Here is a 15,833-nt window from a genome sequence, read left to right on the forward strand (position 1 = left end):
TGTGTGTGTGTGCGTGTGTTGATTTTGCACTCTAGATGTTTTAGAGTTTCACCCCTTCATTGCTGTGCAATTTTTTCTGCATCGTGGGGGATAGATTGTACACCCAAACATATTCTGTATTTTCAATTTTTTTGCCATTTCCCATTCATTTCCTATGGTCGGTCATTTTTGACCGAAGACCATGAGTGTGTCTATTTATTTTTTATGAGCACTTAGCTTTTTCGAATCATGCCCTCAATTTTTTTGTGTGTTCACATACCAAGTGCCATAAAATTCACCAAGTTTTGTACCATTCTGATGAAGCTACGATTTTTACAATTTCATAATGTAAAAATTTTCAGTCAAAAGTGACCGAAGACGGCACAAGGGTACTAAACAAATCTATTAAATACTTTAAATGTATCAGTTATTTCCTGTTATATAACAGTTACATTTTTTTAACTCTACCAGGTCCAGTGCATTAAAAAAATGTAATAAACATGTTATATATGCAAAGGTATACATCATTTTGTTTGTTTGAGTTTGCTTAACATGCATCGACCACTGCACCATGGCTTCTACACCTGAACATCATGTAATAATTCTAATAATAATAATAATAATATCTATCCATACACTTCTAGTGTTTCATGAATAATGCTCTTCCAAGCATTTTTCTACTTATATGCATGAAAATTAGATGACAAGCACATGTGATTTGTTTGCTGTACCAAGTCAAAATTGCATGATGCACGTCATGACATTGCCCTTTCACCTTTCATCTATTTACAACTATGTACTACTAAACATAATTTTAGTTTATTGAAAACTTTATTGAAAAGGGTTCAAAATTTGATAGGCTCAGTGAGTGTGAGCATACAGTATATGAATAAATGACCATTTAAAATGACCTTGAAAATATATCTAGGGGCTATTGTATTTTATTCACTATCCCCCGGTTTCACAGACAAGGCTTAAGCCTAGTCCCCAACTAAAGTGTAAGTCTGAGTTGTTGCAACTGAAAGAAACTTGCACTGATTGATCTTGAAATATGTCAGTGCCCTTGTTTTGTCTCAAGATGCACACCAGTAATGTTTTTTCTAAGGTATGTTTATAAAAATTACTTTAAAATCCTAATTGAACTATGGCCTAGTCCTGGCTTAAGCTAAGCCCCATCTGTGAAACCGGGCCTATAAGTGACTGTAAGTGTATTCCATACACTTGATAAAACTGAAATATTTGTATTGGTCATTGTTATAAATGAAATAATGAATTTGTTACATGAAATAATGAATCATTAAATTAAATAATGAAATATTGAATTAGAAAAAGAATACTATGTTTCACTGTGGACTTTAGCCTAAGGATGACACGATGAGAGGCCAGGGTAACCTAACCTCTAATTGATATCTATTTGTCAACTAACCAAATAAAGCGTAGTCTCAGTTCTAAGATGCAATCATAGAAACATTTGTTAATCATTATTTTAGAATTATTATGTGGTCAGCAAAAATAAAAACTATAAAGGTCTGTCCTTTTCTTGCATTCTTCACAAACCACCAGCCATGAGAGCTGTTGTGCTTGCCTTGACTCTAGCCTTTGTGGGTAAGTCAGATTTTTGAGTACTCAGTGTTTTTAAAAGTTTATTATATACAAAAACTTTATTTTCAGGGTTTTGTCTCATTAACTTATTTGTTTCTTGTAGCGGGTCAACAGATTAACCTTGGCAAGTGTTGATTTGGTTTTCTTTTAAGTGACAAATGAATTATACATCTACAACACAATAAATGTCTTAAAACACAATAAAATATAGTCAATATAAATTATGTTTCAGTTCCAGAGTTTGCCCCTGATAAGACCTATGTGTACAACTATGAGGCTTTACTCTTGGGCGGTCTTCCTCAAGAAGGTCTGGCCAGAGCAGGTATAAAAGTCAACAGCAAGGTTCACCTCAGTGCCGTCACCGAGAACACCTTCCTGATGAAGGTAATGACTGTTAAAACACACAAAAAAGTCCCTTCTAGCCACTACTGTTACAAGATTACAATGACAATCATTTAAATGGAAAATGTCCCCTTACAGCTCATGGATCCTCTAATCCACGAGTATGCTGGTATTTGGCCCAATGATCCATTTGTTCCTGCCACTAAGCTCACCTCAGCACTGGCTACTCAGCTTCAGATTCCCATCAAGTTTGAGTATGCTAATGGTGTGGTTGGAAAGGTATTTGCCCCTGCAAGAGTCTCCCCTACGGTACTGAACTTACACAGAGGTATCCTCAACATCCTTCAGCTCAACCTCAAGAAGACCCAGAACATCAAGTCTAAGGATCTGAGCCACTGCCAGGAGAGAATCATGAAGGATGTTGGCTTGGCATACACTGAGAGGTGTGCTGAATGCACAAAGGTAAAGAAAAAGACAGGAATGGACTTAAAGATTTAAAGGATTTCTCTTCTGAGAACATGGACCAAAAATGTTGATGAATTATCTTGCACTTCTACAAGATTATCAATAAATCATTATCTAGAGTCAAGAAATGGATACTTACCTGTCTCTCAACAGAGGGTCAAGAGTCTGATTGAAACTGCAACTTACAACTACATCATGAAACCATCTTCCACTGGTGCACTGATCACTGAGGCAACAGTTGAGGAAGTGCATCAGTTTTCACCCTTCAATGAGATCCACGGTGCAGCAATGATGGAAGCAAAGTATGTTTGATAAGCTGTGAGATATTTCTATCACATTTCATTATTTTAAAAAAAATGGTTAATGTACAGAAACAATTGTGTGTGTGTTACAGACAAACCTTGGCTTTTGTTGAGATAGAAAAGACCCCTGTTGTTCCAAACAAAGCTGATTACATGGCCCGTGGATCCCTGCAATATGAGTTTTCAACTGAGATTCTTCAGGCCCCCATCCAACTCATAAAGATCAGCAATGCACCAGCGCAGGTAAAGGCGTAGATTAATTTACCTGTAATGCATCAAAGCTTTTGATTTTAAGAAAATCCATCCACATTGAACTGTCAAGACTTGATGCCTGACCATTGCCTTTTTCTAGATTGTGGAGGTCCTGAAGCACTTGGTTGTGAACAATGTGGCCATGGTCCATGATGACGCTCCACTTAAGTTTGTTCAGCTCATTCAGCTCCTGCGTGCTGCCACCCCGGAGAATATTGAGGATATCTGGACTCAGTTCAAGAATGAACCAGTGTACAGGTAGAATTTTGGGGAAAACGTTAGCAAATTTTAGTTAAAGAGAATCCTTAAAAATGTTGTACATAAAACAATGAATCTGTTAGGCGCTGGATTCTAGATGCTCTTCCTGCTGTTGGCACACCAGTCATTGTAAAATTCATCAAGGAGAAGTTCCTGACTGGTGAACTTACCCTTCCAGAGTTCATTCAGGCTCTTGTGGTTGCTTTGCAAATGGTCACTGCTGATTTGGACACCATCCAGTTGACAGCTGTGGGTATATATAATTATACAAAAGTGCTGTTTTATGTATGTTGCTAAACCAGACAAATCATTCTCATATCCTTTTGAACAGAGTTTGGCTTGGCATGAGAAACTCTCCACAATCCCAGCTCTGCGTGAAGTTGTAATGCTCGGATATGGTTCCTTGATTGCCAAGCACTGTGTTGAAGTTCCCACTTGCTCTGCCGAGCTCCTCAGGGTAAACAATTCAAACCTTAAATATCTGATAGGGATTTGCCATTTGCTGTTTTCTAATTGTACTGTATGTGTATCACATTCCTCAGCCCATCCATGAGATTGCTGCAGAGGCAACTTCTAAGAATAACATTCCTGAAATCACTTTGGCTCTTAAAGTTCTGGGCAATGCTGGTCATCCTGCTAGTCTTAAACCCATCATGAAGCTCCTGCCTGGACTGAGAACTGCAGCTACATCTCTGCCCCTTAGTGTCCAGGTTGATGCCATCTTGGCCCTGAGGAACATTGCCAAGAAAGAGCCCAAATTGGTAAATGACCAACATCAAAGGAATGATTAAAATATGATTATGCACATTTTCTTCCAATAATAAACTGATCTTGTTTCTTGCCACAGGTTCAGCCAGTGGCCCTGCAGCTTGTATTGGACAGATCTCTCCACCCAGAAGTGCGCATGGTTGCTTGTATTGTGTTGTTTGAAACCAAGCCCTCAGTGGCTCTCATGTCAAGTCTTGCTGGTTCTTTAAAGACTGAAACTAACATGCAGGTTGCGAGCTTTACCTATTCCCACATCAAGTCCTTGACCAGAATCACTGCTCCCGATATGGCAGCTGTGTAAGTATAATTATTTGTATGTAATATCTCATCTCTTCACATGATCAGAAGCTGATGTTAAGCTGTTTATCCATTTTAGTGCTGGTGCAGCTCATGTTGCTATCAAGCTTTTGAGTCCCAAGCTGGACAGGCTTAGTTTTCAGTTCAGCAGAGCCCTTAAGTTTGACATCTATCACAGTAAGTCTTGAAAACCAAGACATTTGTAATGTATCTCTTCATAAGAGAGCATGCTTTGGGCTTTTCATAAAATCAATGGTATTCTTACCTATGTCTCTGTGCAGCTCCACTTATGGTTGGAGCTGCTGGCAGTGCCTACATGATCAATGATGCTGCCACCATCCTGCCCAGAGCTGTTGTAGCTAAAACACGTGCTTATCTGGCTGGAGCTGCTGCTGATGTTCTTGAGGTGGACTGCCAAAAAAATAATAATTACTTTCTCTATTTTCACCAGTTTTATCGATTTTATTATTGAAATCTAATTTATTGTTTTACAATCTTTTGATAGTCTTCTCTCAATTGCTACTTTGAAACAGATTGGAGTGAGAACTGAAGGAATCCAGGAGGCTCTTCTGAAATCTCCTGCTGCAGATGAAAGTGTTGACCGTATCACAAAGATTAAGCGTACCCTGAGAGCAGTAAGCTATTTGTATTTTGTTGTTTGCTAATGAATTTAAGACATGACATTAAAATTAAACCCATGATTTCTGTATGCTCCTTCAGCTCATAAATTGGAAGGCTCTGCCAACCAGTCAGCCACTGGCTTCAGCCTATGTCAAACTGTTTGGACAGGAGGTGGCTTTTGCCAGAATTGACAGGACCATCATTGAACAAGCAATATCGGTACTGTGTTCAAATTCATATATCCTCTTTTATGAGCATAACTCTAAGGTCAATCTCACCCTGACTTATTCCTTCAGATGTTAGATTCTTAAATTCTTTTTAGATTTATTTTGTGTCTTTTCATTAACACTATTCCCAGCTTGCCACTGGACCCAAACCACGTGAATTGCTGAAGGCGGCTCTTAAAGCTTTGCAGGAAGGAATTGCCTTGCAGTATGCCAAACCCCTGCTTGTAGCTGAAATGCGTCGTATCTTGCCAACAGCAGTTGGTTTGCCCATGGAGCTCAGTATGTACTCTGCTGCTGTTGGTGCTGCATCCATCAATGGTGAGATTTTTTTTTCTCTTAGAATATTTCCTTGGACATGAGGGAGTCACTTCTTAGTTTTATATTGTTCTGTTCATCCTTCTAGTCCAGGCCACCATTACACCTCCTCTCCCTGAGGAGATTGAGACTATGACTCTTGAGCAGCTGAAGAAGACTGATGTTCAACTCCAAGCTGAAGCTAGACCAAGGTACACTTTTACAAATGCATTAAATACCGTATGCAAACATGGTTTTCAAAAACACAACCTCTCTTATTCTTATTGCAGTATTGCTGTGCATAAATTTGCTGTAATGGGAGTGAACACTGCCTTGATCCAAGCTGCTGTTATGGCGAGAGGAAAGATCCGTACAATTGCTCCTGGAAAAGTGGCTGTAAGAGCAGACATTCTCAAGGGCAACTACAAGGTGGAGGCTCTGCCTGTCGAGGTTCCTGAACATATTGCTGCTTTGAGGTAACAAAATCTCAGTCATGCCTGCATAGCAGCAATGAATATTGGATATCTCTAAAAATTAAAGTTTTCTCCAATATTTACTTGTTTTGACAGCTTTGAGACTCTTGCTGTGGCCAGAAATATTGAAGATCCTACTGCTGAGAGGATTGTTCCATTGGTACCGGAGTTGTCACTGCAAAACCGCCAGACAGATCTTGCTGGATCAGTAAGCCACACATGTATACTGCATGTGGAAGTATGCAAAGACTTCTTTTGATGTTACAATGCTTATTCATTTTTTTTTTAGTCCTCTGAGATCCTTGATCCTGAGATGCCACCTGAGGCTCCTGTGAGAGCTTCTGCTCCATTTGACAAGACTCTCTGTCTTGCTGTCCCATACATTGAAATCAAGGGATGCGTTGAGGTGCACTCTCACAATGCTGCTTTTATCAGAAATGATCCTCTGTTCTACATAATTGGACACCACTCAGCCCGTGCTACAGTGGCAAGAGGTATTTTTAGAAACAAAATTAGTTGAATTTGCATGATGTATTTCCAGATAATGATAATTTGTTTTGTCATTTTGGCTTTAGCTGAAGGTCCTACTGTTGAAAGACTGGAGCTTGAAGTCCAAGTTGGTCCTAGAGCTGCTGAGAGGCTCCTTAAGCAAATCAGTCTCATTGATGAGGAGACTCCAGAAGGGAAGGCCTTCTTGTTGAAATTGAGGGAAATCCTGGAGACTGAAGATAAAAACAGGCCCATTTCTTCTGAAAGCAACAGCAACAGCAGCAGTTCAAGCTCCTCCATGTCCAGCTCTCGTGTGACAGAGGTGAGGACCAGGGATCTTGCTTGGTAGCTAACATTTTTTATCATGAATCTCTCAACATTTTTTCTTATGGGATTTTAGACTGCCAATCCCATGGACCCCTTCAAGAAATTCCACAAAGATCAGGCAATTACTAAATAATACTTTTTACTCATTACTTTTCAAAAATAACTGTATGTATCTTTATTTGAAGAGACTGAGTTCCTTCTAGTTCAGTTAATATTATACAAAAACTTTGCAGTACATGGCACACCATGGATCCTCAAAGGCAGTTAGCAGTGGAAGCGCTGCATCTAGTTTTGAGCGCATCCAGAAACAGGTGAATCAATTTCTGTGATTTGTTTTGTCCATAACAAAATCTACAAAATCATTTCAAACTTCTTGACTGAAGTTTAAATGCTTGTTCATTCTTTCAGGCTAAATATCTTGGGAATACTGTTCCACCAGTTTTTGCTATCATTGCCCGTGCTGTTAGAGTAGATCGCAAGTTGTTGGGTTACCAGCTTGCAGCTTTCTTTGACAAGCCATCTGCAAGGGTGCAGCTCATTGCTTCTTCCATTGCTGAGAATGACAACTGGAAGTTGTGTGCTGATGGTGTCCTGCTGAGCAAGCACAAAGTCACTGTAAGATCAGAACTCATGTGGCTGAAATTCCTAAAAAAGTCTAATTCTGTCCTTGATGATCTGCTGGTCCAAATTGTACATAATTTTTTTATCTTCAGACCAAGGTTGCCTGGGGTACAGAGTGTCAACAATATGCAGTCATTACTAAAGCTGAAGCTGGAATACTTGGAGAATTCCCTGCTCTCCGTCTAGAGTGGGAATGGGAGGGGCTTCCAATTTTAATCACCAACTATGCCAAAAAGTAAACACAATGATCAAAAACTATTTTGTGGTAACTGCATAAATGTTATATTTTAAAGACTTTCCCCCCCTTACGTATCACTTTTTAAACAGGCTGTCTAAGCATATTCCTATGGCAGCATTACAGGCAGGGTTCAGGTTTGAAAGAGCCACAAACAGTGAGAAGGAGATTGAACTGACTGTGGCCTTGCCCAGTAAAAGGTCCCTGAATGTCATAGTAAGGGTTCCAGAGGTAAGTGGCCAGTAATATTTAAACTATGACTCACTTAGAGATAAAATAAGAAAAAGTACTGTAAATACTGTAACAATTTTCTGTTGTTCTAGATGACACTGTCAAGTATAGCTATTCCTCTCCCTGTCACTGTACCCATCAATCCAGATGGAACTCTTTCTATTCATATTGATCAAGACATTCTGTTCAGAGTCCAGAACTATATCTATGATTGCACCACAGGTACAAATATATAACATGACATACTGAAATTACCTTGTTAAAAAAAAAAAAAAACATTAAATATATTCCGAAACCACACATAGCCACACTTGTTTTTGATTTCCTATTTTTAGCACAATGCAGCATGATGCAGGACACAATCACTACGTTCAACAACAGGAGGTACAAGAACGAAATGCCCATTTCTTGCTACCAAGTCTTGGCTCAGGACTGCACACCTGAGCTGAAATTTGTTGTTTTCCTTAAGAAGGATGAGGAGTCTGAAGAAAACCACCTGAACATTAAACTTGCTGATATGTAAGTTCACTCTCTTGTGAACTGGTATCCATATAATATGCAGGTTTGCTTACTGTGGTTATCATTTCATTACCACTGCACTGAGTCAATCACCTGTCTTTAACAGCAATGTCGACCTGTATGCTTTGGGCACCCAGGCAAAAGTTAAAATTGATGAAATGGAAGTGCCCATCAGCAGCCTTCCCTACCAGCATCCCTCAGGTAGGTTCTAAGGACCATGTGGTCTCTTTGAATAACTTCACATAACATGTTCAGCTAATGTAAATTAAATTGCCCTTCATGTTTAGGCTCCATCCAGATCCGGGAGAAGGCTGATGGTTTGTCACTTTATGCTTCTGGTCATGGGCTTCAGGAAGTCTACTTTGCCAGTGGTCATTGGAAGGTGACTGCAAGTTAATAAGCATTTATCAGCTACTGTGTTTCTGCAACAAAAACCCATCATCCAGAGTTTGAGTATGCAATTTTCATTTATAGATCCAAGTTGCGGACTGGATGAAAGGACAGACTTGTGGACTCTGTGGAAAGGCTGATGGAGAGATCAGACAGGAGTACACCACACCCAGTGGATACCTGACCAAGAGTTCAGTGAGCTTTGCCCACTCATGGGTGCTTCCTGCTGAGAGCTGCCGTGATGCCAGCCGTAAGATCTGTCTGACACTGTGTATTACAAAAAATATCATATTTTAAAGACATTTTTAAAATAAATATGTTTCCTCTATCAGAATGCCGCATGAAACTTGAATCTGTGAAGTTGGAGAAGCAGGTGATATTGAATGGCCAGGAATCTAAATGCTACTCTGTTGAGCCTGTGCTGCGCTGTCTGCCAGGCTGTACACCAATCAGAACCACCCCTGTCACTATTGGATACCACTGCCTGTCCACACGTAAGTGAAGGCTGACATGACTCTAGTCCAGTGATTGTTACCTTGTTTTGCTTTACAAAGCAGATTTTATCTTAAAAAGCAAAATGATTAACATAGGCTGAGTGGGAAAATATCTTTTTGGTTTCTAAACATCATATGCATTTTTTTATTCTGTGTTACAGTCTCTAACCTCAACATGCTTGATGGAATCTATGAGAAGAGTGTAGACTTGAGAGAGACTACAGATGCTCATGTGGCCTGTCGCTGCAGTGAACAGTGTACTTAAACCCACTTCTTGGCTCAGTAGTACCTAATACAACAATTGAAGCAATTGAATTGATTTTCAATAAATTTGAACAAGCATTCTGAAAATTTGTCTAATGACTACTTTTTTAACAACTGGTGCACTATATTTCCTACTGTTGTCTACTTCTGTTGTAACCACTATATATATATTGAGGGGACACACAACAATGGGGTTTTCAATGACAGATTGTTATAATATTTTAAGAGCACTAAAAATAATACAAGAGACACATACTGTAAAATACTATAACCTGACACTAGATAAGACTCAGATACTGAATATTAAGGCATTTACCTACACAAGCTAAACAAGTGAATACTATTCTAAATAGTTTGTGGAATTATAGAACTATGTCTTCGAAATAGTATCACCTGAATCAGCTGTTCATACAGAACTCTCATCCATGTAATCAATTTCAAAAAATCAGTGCTACTTTCCCTCTTTTAATTCAAGCATAAATGAGGTATTACCACCATCTTGAGTCTCGAAGTGCATGTCAAGTAAAAATTGCCTCTGAGGACATTAACTATTTTAAGACATACTTTAACTATTTTAAGCATGTTAAAGCAAGAAACACAAAAACACTGATTCAAAGAAAAACAAAACCTGTTAGCCAGTTAGTAGTAAAATAAACCCAATGCAATGCCATCTTTAATGTATATCTTGCATAGGGATCCACACAAACCTTTGACCTTGAAAAAAATGGAATAGTAATGGCTGACATGAAGGGGAAGGCATGTTAAATTTTTTTGACAATTCATCTTTTCAGCACATACTGTTTGAGGAAGGACACATGGAATGCTACTTACTAGCTGTCTGCCGTGCTGTTGAGTGGTTTGCGATTGTAGCTCAGTGTATCTGTTTTTCTGTTTGGAAGCTATCTTACTATCTCTCTGTCATATAATTATCACTATACTTCTGATATTATCTAACAAACTAATTTTACATCATTCGTTTTTTAATCTAAACAACTAGCACTGCGCATTAGCATTCCGTTAGCCTGTTAGCTTGTCATTCACAATAGTGATGTGTCATTCATGAACGATTCTTTCAATTTGAACTAATCTTTAATATGACTGGAACGACGAGTCGTCTCAGCGAGGGATTCGTTCATTTCATGTTGACCACGCATGCACAACATCTTATTGGTTCTTTACAGGAAACAGAAATTATTAGTTTAGTTCACCTGTTTGGGTTGAAGTCATTTGTTCATCCCGTGACAGACGCTATGCTGTCTGTGCCGGAAGGAGAAATTATTAGTTCACTTCTCGAGTTTTCGGGTCTGAGTCGTTGTTATTTCTTTTGTCATGCCGTGATAGCAGTATTGGATACAGAAATTAGTTAATAATTCCCAACCTTCATTACAAACACTTTTACAGTCGTGTGATGCTTTTCTAGTCTCAAATTGTAGCTTTTTTATTTCTCACAAATTATACATTTGTGAATTTCTATCATGATGGTTAACATTGAATGTGGTAATAAAGAGGCTTTAAACTTTATCCATATGATGAGGAAATATCACTCTGATAAAGCAAAAATACCTACATATAATAACAGCATACAGTTAATAATATGTAATGTTTGTATTTATAGTAAGATACTGAGCGGGGAAGTTGGCACGTGTCAAAAGAACGAACGACTCAAACCCAAAGACTCGAGAGATGAACTAATCAATTCTGTTTCCGGGACTGCATCACGTTATAACCTATGGGACAGAGAATGAACAACTTGCATTACCAGTCTTATTCGAAACGTCGCGTAAGTAGATGTGTCGTGGAATTTGGCTATTAACATACATTTTAATTATATGTGACCATGGACCACAAAACCAGTCATAAGGGACAATCTTTTGAAATTGAGGTTTATATATCACCTGAAAGCTGAATAAATAAGCTTTCCATTGATGTATGGTTTGTTATGATAGGACAATATTTGGCGGTAACGCTTTAGATTACAACCCGCAAAGAACTATGTAAGTATACTGAATTTATGAGCGGTTCTCCTGTTTCTATGTATCTTGGTTTTTGGACTCTTTGCCTGTGTTCTCTGCCTTGTTTAGTTGGACTGATTGCCTGTGTGTTGACCCTTGCCTGCTGTCTGATTTTGATTCTGGACTTTCCTAATAAACACTGCATTTGGGTCCTCACTCAGTCTCTGAGCAGTTCCGTAACAGAAGACTTCGCCCATAATGGATCCAGCAGTACAGATGATGTTTCTCCGCCAAGGTACACGTTCCATTGAGGATTATGTTGTGGCTCCGTAGGGCTCCTCTCTCCCTCCGGCTCTGCCTTGGTTCTCGGTCGCTCCGGCTCCACCGCGGCCTTCTGGATCCCCACCTGCACCTCGGTCGCCAGAGCTGTCGGCTCCACCATGGCCCTCCATACTCGGACAAAACCCTCCAGTTTTAAAAGAACACATTCTAGTCAGTTTCAAAAATCTCTCTCCTCTTCGTGTCGATTAGTTTTCTTGTATTTTCTACACATATTCCTGTCATGAGCGCCGCAAATGGATAGACTCTTCTCATGCGCCATTCCAGCTGTTTCCAGCTCGTGCTCACCACATTCACTGCTGCAGTTTTAAAGGAACACACTCCAGACAGTTTCAAAGTTGTCCCTCGTCTGCGCTTCGATTAGTTTTCTCCTATTTTCCACACATGTTCCCGTCTTAAGCACCGCCGTCACGGATTTCGTTGCACACATCATCAGTCGCTGCTCAATGTTGTGAGAACATACTCGGACAAAACCCTCCAGTTTTAAAAGAACACATTCCAGTCAGTTTCAAAAATCTCTCTCCTCTTCGTGTCGATTAGTTTTCTTGTATTTTCTACACATATTCCTGTCATGAGCGCCGCAAACACGGATAGACTCGTCTCATGCGCCATTCCAGCTGTTTCCAGTTCGCGCTCACCACACACTGCTGCAGTTTTAAAGGAACACACTCCAGACAGTTTCAAAGTTGTCCCTTGTCTGCGCTTCGATTCGTTTTCTCCTATTTTCCACACATGTTCCCGTCTTATGCACCGCAGTCACGGATTTCGTCGCACAGAACCGTTCACGTTTGAACTCATGTGACTTGCTGCATGCTCTCATTCACGTCCTCCACATTCATAACCCAGCAACGTCGGGTTATTACTGATATCAACCCAAATTGGGTCAAATCAAGCCAGCTTCCTAACCCAACAGTCTCAACCAAGCATTTGGATTGAAACAATTACCAGCGTGTTTTATATGGTAGGCTATAAAAAAGTACACAGTGTATGTTTTTGCTTAATCGCTTGCAAATATAAGAGGTCATACATACCCTGTAATATTAGAATAGGTACCCCTTAGTTTCAAAATACTTACAGTAGAAATAATTTGTAATTTTACAGATTATTACTCCTTTATTCCCCAAACTTCGCATATTGTTACCTTATACCTACACGGAGGTACTGAATAGGTACACTGTAATTACAAAAAAGTTATGCTGTAAATTCTGTTTACTAAAGCAGTACATTGTGGGTTGTAATCTAAAGCGTTACCATATTTGGCCGAGATACAACTATTTGAAAATCTGGAATCTGAGGGTGCAAAAAATCATAATATTGAGAAAATCGCCTTTAAAGCTGTCCAAATTAAGTTCTTAGCAATGCATATTATTAATCAAAAATTAAGTTTAGATATATTTACAGTAGGAAATTTACAAAATATCTTCATGGAACATGATCTTTACTTGAAAAGAAAAGAAAAATCGATAATTTTGACCCATACAATGTATTTTTGGCTATTGCTACAAATATCCCCGTGCTAATTATGACTGGTTTTGTGCTCCAGGGTCACATATATTGCTGAAATTAACGAAATGACTTAAAAAATTATTCATTTATTTTGATGCATGAGATTCAAAGATCTGAGTCAGTAAAATCATCCGATCACTAATTCATACCTACCATTTATTTTCTCTCTCGCACCACTTTTTATGAGTTCATCAAACAACTGTGGTAAGTCAGAATCATTCTACAATCAATGAATTACTCACCCTCATGTCGTTCCAAACCCGTAAGACCTTCGTTCATCTTTGGAACACAAATCAAGATATTTTTGATGAAATCTGAGAGCTCTCAGACCCTCCCATAGGCAGCAACACAACTGAAATGTTCCCAGGTCCAGAAACGTAGCAAGGACATCTGTAAAATAGTCCATGTATGATGTACAAGAATACTTTTTGTGCACAAAGAAAACAAAAATAAAGACTTTATTCAACAATTATTTTTCTCCTTATCCCGTCTGCAGCAACGCGCCGCCATTGTGGAAAGAGAATCACAATGCATGCGCTTGGTGCTGCTGCTTACATTAACACACACATGCGTCAGCACGTGCATGTGTCGTTTACATGAAGCGGAAGCAAGTGCATGCTTTGTGATTCTCTTTCCACAATGGCATGAATAAAGTCATTATTTTTGTTTTCTTTGCTCACAAAAAGTATTCTCGTAGCTTCGTAAAATTATGGTTGAACCCTTGATGTCACATGGACTATTTTACCGATGTCCTTGCTACATTTTCTGGACCTGGGAGCATTTTAGTTGTGTTGCTGTCTATGCAGGGTCTGAGAGCTCTTGGATTTCATAAAAAATATCTTAGATGAAGGTCTTTAGAACACGAAGACAAAGGTCTTTTCAATTATAATTTTTGGGTGAACTATCCCTTTAAACAGGTTTCCCTACTCAGTGATGCACCCACTGAGAAACCTGATGAAAGTGCCCTTGTTATTAGAGATTCTATTGAACAGAACGTGAAAATAGAGACACCAGCCACCATAGTCCAGTGTTTACTGGAAGCCAGAGCGCCTGACATCTTTGCAAATTTAAAAGTGCTGGCTAATGCTAAATGTAAATTCAGTAACATTGTTATTCACGTCGGTACTAATGATGTTTGACTTTGAAAGTCAGAGATCACTAAAAGTAACATTAAAGAGGTGTGTGAACTTGCAAGTTCGCTTTCAGACACTGTGATATTCTCAGGTCTCCTCCCTGCTTACTGTGGTGACAAGATACATAGCAGACTGTATTCACTCAGTGGCTTGATGAAAATCAACTGCAGCCAAACCCATCTCTTTAACCTGGCTTACACATAACACACTATCACATTTCTATAATTCAAATCAGTTAAAAGATTGTTAGGCTGCATTAATTAGGTCAACCGGAACTGGGAACGCTTCCCATAACACCCTATGTACTTGCTACATCGTAAGAAGAATGGCATCTATGCTAATATTACTCTCTTTAATTCTTATTCCGAGGTCACGGTAGCCACCCGGATCCAGTCTGTATCCCAGATCAGAAGGTCACTGCAGTCACCCGGATCCAGTCTATATCTGTAAAAAACTGAACCGTACCATTCTCCACCTACAGTTCGGCACACACTCTCACCGTGGTTCAACTTAAATCTGAAAATACATCTGTAATATGGTTTGTTTAAAAAAACAACACATAAAACAGTTCGGCTAATGTATGTTTCTGTCGATGGAGCCAGATGGATATTCTGGCTTCCCAATAAAATAAAAAAACAGTCACTCTTTGTTTAATGCGAGTGCCGCATGCTCGAATATGACCAGTCATTTATACTGTCATCACCAGGGTTTTAATATTTGTTTAAACTAAACCCATTTAAGCCTCGCCAATTTAAACATGCAAGAGCCAGAAGACGTGAATCAGAACTCTCACACACAGTGAGAATTTTTTGTGTGCGCTCATCCGAAGTGCACAAACCCGCGTCTCAGAACGCACACAAATATTGAGTTCGTTTCCAAGTCTTGAAGGGACAAATTCACACAAAAATTATGTCAACATGCCCGTCTTGGTAAGTATCCTATCAGACATAGTCCATTCAATGTACAGTATCAGTGTAGCCTACTGGATCTGCATTATCTTAAAGTGACAGCACACTTTTTTAATGTTAATCAAACAACAAAAGACAAGGAAATCACTCACTCTTGATTGAATAGCTTTTGTAACTTTAATAAGGATTAATCTTACAATCTTACTTATACAGTCAAATATGCAATGTTATTTTACATAGCACATACTGTACCGAACTATACTGAAACCATGACTAAAAACCATGATACAAACCGAACCGTGAGTAATATGAATCGTTACACCACTAGTACAAAAAGGAAAAGTTTATAGTCAACATTTACTCAATGATGAGAGTGAATAACATACACACTAGCCAAGTTTCCATCCAAAGTTGTGAATTTAACTTATGCGCAAAACTAGAATATCGCATAAAACATTTGCGAACAAGCATCGTTTCCATCCAAGAAGTCAAAGAGAACAAAATCGTCACTTCCTGATAAACTGGCACTAAAATCACTAAGAAAA

General features: G+C 39.0%; 1 protein-coding gene across 1 annotated transcript; it reads left to right on the forward strand.

Annotated features, from left to right (window-relative positions):
* The first annotated feature begins 1,529 nt into the window (after positions 1-1,529).
* LOC107741528 (vitellogenin-like) lies at positions 1,530-9,527 on the forward strand. The gene is made up of 33 exons (XM_016554281.1): positions 1,530-1,584; positions 1,685-1,705; positions 1,814-1,965; positions 2,062-2,385; positions 2,542-2,690; positions 2,783-2,933; positions 3,043-3,200; positions 3,284-3,449; positions 3,532-3,657; positions 3,743-3,961; positions 4,048-4,265; positions 4,345-4,442; positions 4,547-4,671; positions 4,799-4,900; positions 4,986-5,105; positions 5,245-5,431; positions 5,517-5,619; positions 5,698-5,883; positions 5,977-6,088; positions 6,170-6,374; positions 6,456-6,691; positions 6,770-6,814; positions 6,930-7,007; positions 7,105-7,311; positions 7,410-7,552; positions 7,645-7,783; positions 7,876-8,005; positions 8,119-8,302; positions 8,409-8,503; positions 8,590-8,684; positions 8,777-8,942; positions 9,025-9,186; positions 9,348-9,527. Exons 1-33 carry the CDS (start codon positions 1,545-1,547, stop codon positions 9,449-9,451), a joined length of 4,746 nt encoding a protein of 1,581 aa, XP_016409767.1. The 5' UTR covers positions 1,530-1,544; the 3' UTR covers positions 9,452-9,527.
* The last annotated feature ends 6,306 nt before the right edge of the window (positions 9,528-15,833 follow it).

The sequence above is a fragment of the Sinocyclocheilus rhinocerous genome, unplaced genomic scaffold, assembly GCF_001515625.1.
Source record: "Sinocyclocheilus rhinocerous isolate Xijiao unplaced genomic scaffold, SAMN03320098_v1.1 scaffold556, whole genome shotgun sequence".
Taxonomy (NCBI): Eukaryota; Metazoa; Chordata; class Actinopteri; order Cypriniformes; family Cyprinidae; genus Sinocyclocheilus; species Sinocyclocheilus rhinocerous.

Excerpts from the sequence above, each read along its gene's own strand:
- LOC107741528 (XM_016554281.1), top strand. The coding sequence starts at position 1,545 with ATGAGAGCTGTTGTGCTTGCCTTGACTCTAGCCTTTGTGG. Across the intron at positions 8,685-8,776 it reads TTGCCAGTGGTCATTGGAAG|ATCCAAGTTGCGGACTGGAT; the intron begins GTGACTGCAAGT and ends TTTCATTTATAG. Across the intron at positions 9,187-9,347 it reads ATACCACTGCCTGTCCACAC|TCTCTAACCTCAACATGCTT; the intron begins GTAAGTGAAGGC and ends TCTGTGTTACAG.